At 27.9% G+C, this 14,080-nt stretch overlaps 1 protein-coding gene across 3 annotated transcripts in view; it reads left to right on the forward strand.

Annotated features, from left to right (window-relative positions):
* LOC129960819 (glycine receptor subunit alpha-2-like) overlaps positions 1-14,080 on the forward strand; it is a 178,690-nt gene that overhangs the window by 65,868 nt on the left and 98,742 nt on the right. Inside the window, exon 1 of one of the 3 annotated variants that reach the window (XM_056074482.1) lies at positions 7,600-8,108. The exons of the other annotated variants lie outside the window; for them this stretch is intronic. Coding sequence (XP_055930457.1) covers positions 8,095-8,108 — 14 coding nt within the window. The 5' untranslated portion in view covers positions 7,600-8,094. Of the gene's footprint in view, positions 1-7,599; positions 8,109-14,080 lie in introns of those variants that run through there. 3 annotated transcript variants of the gene reach the window in all.

Consider the following 14,080-nt stretch of genomic DNA (forward strand, 5'->3'; position numbering starts at 1 on the left):
TATCATTTTCAGAAGATATCATGCCACAAAATATTAAGGCATAATAGAAATGTTTGAGCCAGTATTTCGGACACATGGAGAGATTTTTCGTTAAAGAATCTGGATACTTTTAGTTATTGTCTATCCTGAGTCTCTTCCTTTGGAGAGTTATCATTAACGCGAATAGAGTTAGGAGGGTTTGTTGGTGCAGTAGGTAGTCTGAAAAGACAGATCTATGCCCAATGATAGGTATTTCCTGTTTCTTGGTTTTCACAAAGACTGCAAGGAGCAGGTAACAACTTACTTTGAAAGCATATTAGGTTCTTGAAAAGGCCTGAAATTTTCTTTGGGTGAAGGTTTGATTTAAAATTATGAGGTTGCTAATGTCTCTGTATTTTTTTGATTTGAAAATAATTTGGGATTTTTACTAAAGACAGAATTTTTAATTTTTATATCCTTACTTCTTTGAATTTTCATTAACTGTGCAGCAGCTATCAGCTATTCTATGGGAATTTTAAATGGATTTAGGAAGTTACTAGAGATCTGTTAACCTTTCTAATACTAATGATGTTGGTACTTCTGGTTGCCTAATTAGATAAAGTTCAGCATGGGAATATTCATTAATATCCATGCCCTTTAAATCTGAAGTCGATAAAGCTAATGATTTTAAGAGAAATACATGTTTCTGCTATAAAACATGTACATTCTACAAATTTTTTAATTTTTTCACAGTTATTAACGTATTCAACATTATTTTTTAAGATGTTGAATACATAAAAATCTATGGAAAAAATAGATAGATATATAAAATTTTCCAATAAGCATCAAGATTGTGTTGCTTGTATTTATCGCTGCTTGTATCCAATAATTTATATCCATGTTATTAACCGGGTCATAGGGAATTAAGTTAAAAGAACTATTGTTAGGAAAATAAGAGAAAATTATACTGACATAACTATTGTCAGAAGTTTCTTACTTTGATATCTATCTATTTGAAATTTTTACCACTTCTTAAACTAAGAGATCTGTGAGATTTAATAACACCTTATACATAGTAAATTTTATCAGTATATTTATTGACTGAAACAACATCAAATGTTATTCTTTTCGTCATTTAATTTAACAAAATTACATCTCTATCTCTAACGGATTAGAGATAGAAAAGAGATAGAAATGTAGTTTGAAACACCATGAGAGTGACACCCTGCATATATATATATATATATATATATATATATATATATATATATATATATATATATATATATATAATTATGAAATTAAGTATTTTGATTTCAGAATACAATGATATAGTCATTATCTTGCATTTTTGCTGTTATTATGATAAATAAATTATTTAAATTTTTAAAACATTTTAAAAATTACCAATAGTTTAGTTAGTTGATAAAAGATGGGTGGGGGCATTTCAATATTAAAACATCTTTAAAGCTAGGTTTCGAAACATATTTTATCAATAGTTTTCAGAATTAGCAGAGTGCATAACTCTGAACACTCTGCTAGTTCTTTGAATAACATTTCAGTCGTCGCAATTTCGTCGACAAAAGGCAGACCAGACAACATAATGTAATTATTGAGAGAAATAATATCTACAAAATTAGTCTCAGTTTTGTTTGTTTCTATCCTTGAAAATGGCTTCTAGGGCACAAAAGAACTATTTAGGTCTAGTTACTGGAGAAATGTATTGTTAAGTATGAATGGCTTAAACTTGTAGTAAATAAAATAAATATTGTGAATAGTAGTTGGCATAGTAAGAACTGATAATCTGAAATATTGTGAACTGATCTTATGAAATATTATGGATTCGTTTGAAGTTGCACACATTATCTCTTCATAAAATAAAAATTGAATGATATGAAGAATAATTTTTATTTCCTTTATCGTTGATTTATCTTCGGCTTAATGATGTCATTTGAAATGTGCAATTAGTGCTCTATGTTGGAATCTAAAAAGTTCTGTCGGAATTCTGAACAGTGCACAAATTTTGAACTGATATTTCACTCTCCAAGTTTTTATTCATATCAATTATTCCGCCGTTGACTCCTGTTAAGTTTAATGTGAATCACAACTACGTCATAAGGAATTTCCTGAGATTCCGCTACCTGTGGTAACAAGCCAATGTTAAAATTCTTTTAATGGCATTTTCTTCAATGCAAAGCTAATGAAATCAAATTAATTGGAATCAGTTTAAAATACACCCCAATGTTTATAGCGAAAATATTTCGAGTTAAAATGTTAATAAACAGCTTTTAATATTACTTTCATGATAAATTATTGGAACACTTTATATTTATTTAAGTAGATGTGCAGTAAACTTATCAGTGCAATATTTCATAAGGACGAATGTATATAGGTCATGAACAATTGAATATTGCATCTGGATATGATATTCATTCTCAATAAGCGCTGCTAAAATGAAAATTTAGATATTGCACTAAAAATTTTTTTTATGACGCGTTCTGAAGTAAATTGTGTGTACATTTACATATAATTGGAGTTAAAAATGCATACTTATTTTGAACAATCATATTTAATGTAAATTTTAGGATTTGATTGAAAAAAGTCGTAGATTGTTTAATTTTTTATGTAAATTTGATTAAAATTGAATCATCAGTCAATAACTCCATTCCCGAAAACAACGAAAATGCAATTAACAATTGAATATTGCATCTGGATATGATATTCATTCTCAATAAGCGCTGCTAAAATGAAAATTTAGATATTGCACTAATAATTTTATTTATGACGCGTTCTCAAGTAAATTATGTGTACATTTACTTATAATTGGAGTTAAAAATGCATACTTATTTTGAACAATCATATTTAATGTAAATTTTAGGATTTGATTGAAAAAAGTCGTAGATTATTTAATTTTTCATGCAAATTTGATTAAAATCGAATCATCAGTCAATAACTGCATTCCCGAAAACAACGAAAATGCAATTAAAAATAAATTCTGTTTTTTCAGTTTTATTGTAATCTATCGATATATTTAGCCTTTATTCTCATCCGCACATAATGACAAGTAATATTTACACAATTTTTGTCTCCAATCACCCCCTCAAAGTCTCTTCTCCTTTAGGTGAGTAAGGGAGTTATAACATTTTTGAAACATTTTGCCTAAATATAAATCAGTAATTGTATTCACACATCTTTTATATATTAGAAAAATAAAAGAATTTGGTATAGTATAATTTCATTGTTTTTAAATATTTAAATCGTATAACCAAAATGGAGATAACCTAGTCCTGCCTTTACGTAAGGGGTAATCTGAATGTGAATGTCCCCACTGAATTTTAAAGACACTGTGTTAAATGAATTACAACCGCTCATTAAGTAATCGGAGATAACCCAATTTTCTACAATTCAATTTCTACATATAAATCAGTGTTTATTATAATGATCGATTAAGATTTGATTCAGGTTACAATACAAATGCATAACGTCCTTTTGTGTTGACAATGCATTGCATATAAATCATTCTTTTATTAAATATTTGTCAGAAAATATATAGTTTACTTCAAAAGGCTATTTTTAATAAACGTATATTTTTTTACAAAAACTACATTTTTTTATTATTTTAAGATAATATTTCATAGCTATGCGAAAGAAAACAAAATTCATTTTTGATGTTTAAACAGTTATAATTTATTCTCTGACGGCATTTCCTTGCAACTTGAAAAGCTGAAGGAAAAAGAAAAGAAATGGAAAAAAAAAGATTTATCCTTCTGAAACGTGTTAAAAGTAGAAAAGGGAGATGCAGATGCTTTATTATTTTATTTTAGTTCAGAAAGAATGCACATTTATAAAAACATCTGCGTGATCTTTTATCAGTTTCAGGAAAGGTACATACAAAAGGGACTAAAAGAAGGCATTTATAACACTCTATAATCCCTTTTCTTATGTTTGCAGAACTCTAAGAATCTTGTCAGTATCTATTGGGGTTAGGACAAACAGGTATTGTGTTTGAATAGTTCAAAGTCTCTCCAAGGTTTGAATTTTTTTCTTTTATTTCAAACACTAGTACAACAGGGAGTATTTTCAAGAAAATAGGAATGGGAGCGTTTATTTAGAATATATTATGTATCTTGTAGAAATAAACTGAAAAAAAAATCTTTTGAAAATAAATATTAATTGGGAAAGTATACTTCTGAGTCCCTTTTAGTCTATTTGAAACTGTTTTTTCTATTCAAACATAAATCATTTAATGAGTTTTCATGCATCCTTCATTCTATTTTAAGACAAAGTAATTTTTTAGAAATAGAAATATCATGCAACTTAGTTAGCTTCTCATCTATTTCAGAATTGTTTTTCAAAAATTGTGAAATTTATTCGTTCCAATTGATACGAAATTCATCCATCGATGATGAAAACCAGTTTTTCTTTGTCTGTGAGGCTTCATTTTTATCTCTTGGGACAAACTTATGCTTATACAGTCTTATAATGATTGCTTTAAATCGTAAATAAATTGCTTTTCTTCCATTTTAATTACAACATTTGCAGTATTCAGATTATTATACAGATTATCATCCCTAAATTGGTATTTTTTGGTAACAGTCTATACAAAAATAAGATGCTAGTAACACAAAAATGTAATTTTATATTGTATATTATGAATGGATAATCTGATAATTTCCTTATAAATAAGCACTTAAATTTTATTTTTTATATTATCTAAGATGTTAGCAAAAATAGTTAGGAATCATTATTTTTAAATAAACGAAAGAAATAAACTTCTTATTAAAAATATTCCAGTCGTACCGCATTAATGAAATGTTTTTATTGTTTTTCATTATATATAATGTGACAGAATTAGTTAATTACATAAAGGATACCAGTTACTTGTCAATTTAAATACGTACACTCCAATATCATCAAACATGCTAATATAAAGAATTCCAAAAATATTCCTAAAATTGAATATTTGTACAGAAAAGAGAATAATTTAGCTTTTAAAGTTTGATTAAATTAGCTATCCGTTCAGCAAAATTTTGCATGAGTGAAAGATATTTGATTAAATACTGTGAAAATAGAAGGGTTTTTAGTAAAGAGTAATGACAATAACATTTTCATGTAAAGAGAAAAGGGTCTTTAGATGCGAATTTAATAAATATGAGGATATGAAATGGTACTTTTAATGCTAATTATTAATTCGTATAAATACATATGCGTTTGGAAAATTTAAAGGGTTGATCACACAAGTAGGTTTCGTGGTAAATTTTAGAGTGCCAAATTACAGATGGATTTTTCTGAAAAATATTATGTGTAAACAGCAAAATATTCTGTATCTCACATTATAATTGTGATATCTACCTATAAAATTGTGATCTTATTATAGAAAGCAAATTTCCCAGATAAGTTTGTTTCTGCATAAAAAAAGAAAAAGAGTTTCTAAATCTTTCTTTAAATTTGAAGATATATGAATCTTACAAGGAATCACTGATATAGCAATCTTTAAACGGAATTACACTTAAGATATTTATAAATATTATTATACATATGATGAGGAATTAATCAATCGGCAAATATTTGTGGGGAAAGAAAATGTTGAATGCAGAATTTTTCAATTTAGCATTGAAATTAAATATTCAACGTGAAAATAAATGTATTCATTCTGCATAGCAGGAATTCTATTTCATAATAAAGGTTAGAAGCCACTAAATGAGACTACTGGTCATGATATATTGGAGTATTTGATAGTTAAATTAGTTAAGAATTAAAATGTCTGGAAAAATGAAAGAATTTCTAATCTTAATGCTCTTATTATGTGGTATCCAATATTTTAACTGGTGATTACCTAGAATAAATGTTGATAATTTGATTTGAAAAAAGTTAATACGCGAGAAGTTTATCTAAATCGATGTAAATTAAATTGATGAAAAGAAAATAGTTTCTTTGGAAGGAATGCAATTTAATTTAATTGAAAAATATATTTTGAGGCAATTTTCAATCCAGTTATTGTCTGATTGTTTTTTGTAGCATTTTTAAAAATATTTTTATTCGAAAAATTTAATTATTGGAAGAATATCAATAGTTACCTGAGAGTGGTAGAGAAATCTTGGGAACATAATTAAATGAATAATATTCTGGTTTTATTTATATATATTGTTGTCGTATTGTTTGTTAAAAGATTTACTTCCATATTTATTTTAAACCTAGTAGATTTTGTAATGCTTAAATCTTAAATAAATATCAATTTGAGTTTCTCTGAAACCATTGATTCAATTGTTATATTTTGAAATATTTAAATAACAGATTAGAAAAGAAATATATTTCTAATATACGCAAAGTATTATATAGAATACAACAGAATTTATAAAAAAATTGATGAAAAACTGTCAGCTTGGATACTTTCCATAATTTATGTCACAGTAAAATTTCTACTCATGTACTTTATTCGAAATGAAAATAAATATAATAAACAATTTTGATCTTGTTACTTAAAATATACTTATCGCTTTTGATATAACCAAAATGACATTTTTTGTGCGAATCTATACCACTTTAGAAAGAATTCGTTTAAAGTGGTTATATGAAGTTTATTCCTAATAAAGAAAAACAAATTTAATTGCGGATGATTGTACGAGAAGAAAATAACAAAGGAAGATGATTTCTTTTATTTTTAAAAATATATCTAAAATGGATAGCTTTCACTCTACATTAAAGAAGAAACGCAGAATTAAAACTATCAGAAACGAATGGATGACAAAAATTAATAACATTATAGCAAAAACCTGCAAATTGCGTCTCCTCAATAAATTGATAAAAGCAGTTTTGTAAAAAAATTTCGAAGGATTTGCTCCGAATTCTCTTAAAAAATTCTTAACAGCATACTAAAACGTTAGAAATCATTGACTTCTAGTAATAATAATTTTCTGATAGATAATTTGATATACTAATAAACAACACTGACTCGTGATAGCAATATTTGTCCCAAATCCTAATCATCGATTATTTTATAATAGATCATTGAAATATATATTTTAACTGTTTATTTACTGTTCACTCTGAGTTGAAGACCTTTTCTGTCAATACTTTGTCTCATATATGACAATATTTTAATTTAAATTCGACTTCTTGACTCAAATGTTCTTATAACGGCTCGGAAGTCTGGAGAATGAGATGCAACCTCAACTATCAATATCGTTCTCTTAACGATATTCAAAATTTTGAAATTCTTCCCAAAATAGACTTTTTGTTACCTGAAAACTGAACATTAATAATCTAATAAAAACTGTAAAAAAGTCAGTGGATTAAAATAACAATAATAATCAATGCTTTGAGAATTGCATTTGCAGAAGTATATCTGAGATAAATCCCCCCCCCAATTCTGATAACGTTTAATTTCTTTATAAGTACAGCAATAACATAACATATCTTGAGTTATCCATGAGAAAAAAAGAAGGTACCACAATTAATGCAACAGCAGCTTTAGTAGTCTGAATTCTAGCAGAAAACATCAGGATTCTTCCCCGTGTAAACACAGCAGCCAATAATGGCCTATGTCTATCGTTGCACACCCACTTACAGCTGATTTGCTCTTTCCTAAGTCACGTACTTCAGAGGAAGTGGTGTAACAGAAGTAGACGTATAAAGATCATTTCCAGTCTAGATCTCTTGGTTGTAATCAAAGATCCAGGGAGGCGTGAGTAATGTTTCCTATGCTGGAACATATACCGAGGAATATTTTCCAGTGTAGCAAATACAGTTTCGGTGAAAATGGAAAAAAAATATCGAAATAGACTTTTTGAGAGACATCTCTTCATGATATAACTCAAAAGTTCGAGCCTCGTTCTGTCCCGAGATGTTTCCTTGAGTAGATGAAGAATGAAAGCATTTCTGTTGTTGTTTGGGGAATTCGGTTGGTTTATGATCAGCTTCTACGCGCATCTTCCCATATTCTTGCGTCAGGGAAGTGGGATTTCCTACTCTAAACTGTCAGGAACATAAATCTCTCAACTTTTGAGGTATTCAGTCTCTTTTTGACAACCATTTTTATGATTTCACGTCGACGGATGGGTGAAATAGAAAGTGCTCGGTTCAGAACTGGAAAAAGGAATAGATATTTGCTTAATCTTTTGGTTTGATCATTCTTTTATGGATGTTTACAGGTATGTTAAATAGTAAAATGCAGCTGAAGATATTTGTGTTATTTCCGAAAAACGATCGTGTATTGAAAATAAGGATTATTTTCAAAACACTAAAGAAATAAATTTAAAAAAAAACAGTCTTTGAAATTAATCCCTTAATTTCCTATTCCTGTTTGAAATCCTATTTGCTTGATATGATTATTTGCAGCATTCATTTCTTGTCGTATATTTAATTATTAAAACTTTTTAGAAGCCATAATACAGAAACTTCTATGCTTCTAATAGAATTAGAAAAATTGAAAAATTTTTCTTTAGGGTAGGTCTGTTAACATTAAATAATGCTTTATTTTTTTTACCCCCTACAAATACTAATTTAACAGTTTTTATAGTTTTGGAATAATAATATGCATCAATAATCAGATATTTTTAACTGAAATTTTGCCTTGTGATTATTTTGTAAAAATAATGATTTCTTAAAAATGTTTTCCTAATTTATATAAATAAAAACTACTTCACACTGTTATTAGTGACCAGTTACTTATTATATATACGGAAGAACAAAATTTGCCAGGATATGATTTTTTTTAATACTGGTTAAATGACTTTAGTAGCTTGGATCTTTTCCTAATTTTTCATGGCATTCATTGCTAAAATATGCAGCAAAATGAAATGTTAGATAAGCTATGAAATAAAAATTAGTAAGGGACAGCAGATTAGGTGTATGTTGGAATTCTGATATTAATTTTTCAGATGATTTCATTTAAACAGGTTCTGCATAATATTGCTTGCTTCTAGAAACGATTATTGAGATCTTATATATAAATTCTGTTTTAAAAATAATAACTGCTGAGCGGAATTAAGGTTATTTTTATACTTTTTATACACTATTTTTTTAATTTGACTTGTTTCATATTTTTTATGAAATGTTGTAATCGATTTGTCATTGATTTCTAAATGGGTAGAAATTTTGTATGCTTGTGTATTACGAATAACAGATTTACTGATTTAATATTTTCGGATTTTAATTATCAATATAACCTATGAGTTTAACTGAGTTTCGATTATATACGAGGCGTAGTGCATCGTAGTGAATTTTTTTTAGTAACCATTAAAAGCGTATTTTTAAAAAAAGTTTGTAAGTTTAGTAAGTTTTAAAGTCGGGTTTTTATTAAACTTAAACCAATAAACTAAGAAGGAAGCATTTCTTTAAAATAGTCATTAAAAATTATATATCTTCAATAAATATGATTGGTTTAAGAAATGCTCAATTTCTTCAATAGATTTTGATATTGTAACATTTGCATTCGTAGCTTTTGATTTTTATGGAAATTCAGAAGTAGGTACGCTTGTTATTCCTAATAATGGTATAAGTGATATTAACGGATATTTCAATTTAATAGGATTTCTCTCTTCAGGATGTAAGATCTAGTTATTCGCCTATGCTATAAATTCTTCGTTAATGTAGAAACGGCAGTACTTTGATGAAGCATGCCTATATTGTATATTGAGTGATTATATTTTATAATATATACAACGTAACATAGTGCCGAAATCTTGTTTTAAAACATTCTGGAAGAATTAAGCAACACTTTCTTTCCCACATACCAATAATTTAACATAAAAACGACAGTGAAACCATAGGATGATCATTTATTAATTATTTTTCAGTCAGGTTTGCTAATCAAATCCTCTTGAGAATGTGAAAACCTCTTATAAATGTTGACAATTTGGAAAAAAAGATATTAAATTTTTCTAATCAGCATATTATTAACACAGGTAATTTTTAAAAAGTTCTATTGTATTTTGCAGCATAGGGGATTTTCAAAAAAATTAAAAGAAGGGCATCCTAAATCTGTTTTTGATTAACTGACTTAATGCAAAATTCTCATTTCATATAGAAGATCAGCGTAATTATAGGTTATCTTAATCAATCACGGACGTTTAATCAATGTACCTTTTAGGGAAATGATTAATATCTGTAATAATAAATCTGTAAATAATGATAAAGTAATTATGTACTTCAATTCCTTTTAATTATTATATTATGTGTATGCATTGCTACTAATTATTTGTATTTTCCCCAGCATCAGGTAAACACAAGATATGTGGTGCTTGTTTATACACCTCTTTTTAGCGCCCCTGCATCTTTTCGCTTATTATCATGAGTTTGTGGGGATTGTTTGTAGGGGTTACATCAAGTCGGGTAAAAACATTTTTTGTTTTACATATGTTGTGTAACAATTTACATATGAACGAGTCGTCGAAAGAAGGTGTCATCTCAGTGACATGGTCAGCTCTAAAGACCTCGAAATTTAAAATTACGCAATGTATATTTTCAGTTGATCACTTCTTAGGTATAATTGTGGATTCTGATAAAAGATTAAATGAATCTTCTTAAAAAGAAGGCATATGAAAGATTCATTGGAGTTTCTTTTCCTCTTCTCTGTATTTGGCTTCTGTAGCTCTCTAAGGATTTCTATACGCAATGTGATTCTTATATCTCTACTATCTTTTGCCATAAAGATCGATTTTAATTATCTTCCTTTAAAGGCATCGTTTGTCCCGTGAGTGAAAGATATCCTCAGGACTGCTTACTTCGTAAATTTTCTTTGTTTTATCTCTAATTATAATAAAAAATCGCTTAGTGTTGACTTCGAACGATCCAATTAATTCAACAATTTGGCTAATTAATTTAGCCTTAGGCTTAAAACCCTCAAATATTCTCATTTACTTTCTTTCAACGAGCCATCTTAATTTTCTTAGTTGAGTACACTGTTTAACATTATTGAAAGAATTCGTTTCATGCATTCTTGCTACTTAGAAAAAGCTATTTGAATTTTCACGAGAAAGAAAATGTTTTACGAAACTTTCTTTTATAAGTGCCATCATATTTGCTTTCGATTCACATGATGGTACTTAATCATACTCAGTAGCTGTAAAATAATTTGTAAAAACTTTTAATATCCAAATTAGTTCATAATATTACTTTGATAAGTTTTAAAAGGAATAACTTATTTTTCTTTGACATTCTTAACTATAAAACTTTTTTGTTGTTCTTCACTTCATTTTTTTATAAACTTATACTGTTTCACAGAAGCTAAATTATCTTATTGTAATAATTATCAATTAATATATACTTTGATACATTATCTACGTTCATGATATTTCAACTATTCCTCTTTATCATTTTGCTACATTTTCGTTTGTATGCTAAAGCCACGGGTATGTGCAGATATAACTGTATGTCTTCTAAAGTGCTGACCTGAAGAACGACACTTGATTTAATTGACAATATAGAAAGGGCATGATAGGTCGTAAACAATTGAAAACCCACACGATCTGCTATTTACACCAAGGTTAATTTGAAATAAGAAAATATTTTTAGTAACAATGAACATTAATCATTCAAACTGCATTCGAATATAGCTTTGTCTATGATATGTAAAGATTAACGCAACTTTCCGAACAAAATATAAACCTGAATCTTTCAACAAAGGAAATTAAGTCATAGTAAATACGCAATATGCGTGTTATTTAATACAGAAACTAACAAGGTGATTCATTTTTAGTATCAGAATAAGGAAGCATTTTTAATTCAAGCTGATCCTTTATTAAAGAAAAATTGAAAATTCACTGATGTTCTCTACACCAAATGGTTCACATGACCCCTTGTGAGAAAGTCAATCGGTTCACATGTGAGGAATTTCGAAGCTTACCCTCAAAACAAGATATTACTGCCCGTTTCTCTATTGCTGTATGTTCCACACAATAACATAATTTAACATGCTTTATTTTCGCTGTAAAAGGCCTTGGATCCTTCGTTTCAATAAATTTTTTTGGAAGGGGGAAATCTACAGGAAGTTTTCATTATTGTTTTAAAACGTCGTTCAGAGATGTTTTGAGCACCTACTGCGTCATTTATCTTTGGTTGAAAAAATATCAATTTTTCAGATCCTTGAGACAGTTACTATGATTACCTCTCTATGCTCCAAACGATGATATTAGTTTTCAATAAATTAGAAATTAATTAGTTAGTTTTTAATTTAGTTAGTTTAAGTATTCCTTGGTAAATGGATTTAGTTATTTTCTTTCACAGTGTGGATTCGTGTGCCTTGTGGGTTTCAATTTTATTTCAGAACAACAGCATTATTTCAGCAACTATCTTTTATATGCATGTAGTTTTATTATTTCATAAACGAATTGTTTATCTTTATTTAAAACAAATAAAACTAATATAACTGTAATTACTGTTCCTTCTGTGTTTCATATACTTTTTGAATATATGGACTAATCCATCAATCTTCTTTTGCGATGCTTTTTAATGTAATAAAAAGCATTGTATTTCTTGATTTGGTAAATGAGTAAACTTACTGACGATTATTTCTATTTTCTAAAAACTGCAAAACGTTTAGGAATAGAGTTTCGCTTTTAGATTCAAATAAAGAATTAAATTTAAACAATAATTTTGAAAGCCGCTTCATCCTTTTCTTCACACAAATATAAATGCTTTTATATTTATTTCATGAAAATATTTTAAATTTGCACATAAATAATAAGTGAATTGCTAATTTAATTCAGTAACATGTTCGATGGCATAATGTGTTCACTTTATATCAATTAAACTTTATTTTTGCTGGCACAAAAATGTGAGTAATTTTTAAGACAATAGGGAATGTTTAATCCCTGTTATGAGTAGAATGCAATTCGAAGCATGGTTGGTAATGATATGCATTCTTTGGAATACAGTACACAAATAAAAATAAAACACATATGGCTAATTTTTTAAAAATTTACTCTAGTTCAAAAAAGTTTTCTAATTATATTTTACATATAGTTCATTTATCTAAAAAGAGATGTGAGTAACAATAGATATATGTATTTCTATGCTAAAAATCATAAAAAAAACCCAAAAAACACCCGTGCAAATAGATTTAAATGAGTTGAAGAACTAATAATTTAATAGAAAATAATATTGCAGTTGCATTAAAGAATCTATTTAAATTTTTAGTGTCTTGAATATTACGTAAATTGCATGAGTAAAATATAAGGTAATAGGGAAATAATTATATGCATATGAAATCATTAGCTTCCACCCTTCAGTCCTAAAATGCCGTAAAAAGGAACTTTTTCATCTCATTTCCTTCACATCAACAGTTCTTCCTCTAACTTGTTGGCTCAAAGTCTTTTTCGTGCAGCGGGAGTGCGACGTGATAGAGTAAATGATTTTCTGCTCTCCTGGTGAATGTAATTTCAGCCCTACAGCATTTGGTGAAATACGAAGGAGAGAGAGATGGAAATAGAGGAAACATATACAGCAAAAACACCGTTGAGACGGATCTAAAAGCAACCTCTCATCATATTGGTGTTGAGCATTAAGTAATAAATGTTGCTTTTTACCAACTTGACGAGAAACCCCATTTCTGAATAAAAGTTTCCTCGTGTCTGTTCCAAGTAAGTTACATCCTTAGGGAAGGAACGTGTTAAAGTGTGGAAGTAGAAATCAAAACTTGGGGCGGAGGTTGGAATTCATTGAAAATATTAAAAGTACTTTCCCTTCACGTTCTGCGACAGCGGAGGAAAGAAATTTCTTTTCGATAAGTTTACATAATAATGAACCTGATTCCGGAATTTAGCTAAAAATGATAACATATCTACGCTACGAAAATAAGATGCACACATTGATGTTGAAAGATCATGTATTTTCCAGAAATTTAATGATCTATATTTCATGGGAAATTTCTATCTTTTTCACAATATTGGTTTTTGACTAATTTAAAAGTTTTTTCATGAAATTATTTTCTTGTTACATTTCTGACTTGAAAATGGAAAGATAATTTTATTTGAAGAAATTTTACATACAGAAAAATACCACTGTTTATAATTTATAAATACAAATTTCGTTTCAATAATTAATTAAAATAATTTCAAGTTTAATTTCAGAACTCAATTGAAAATTTATTTTTAAATTAGGAAAAAAAATACTGAATGCTAAA

Source organism: Argiope bruennichi, chromosome X2, assembly GCF_947563725.1.
Source record: "Argiope bruennichi chromosome X2, qqArgBrue1.1, whole genome shotgun sequence".
Lineage (NCBI taxonomy): Eukaryota > Metazoa > Arthropoda > Arachnida > Araneae > Araneidae > Argiope > Argiope bruennichi.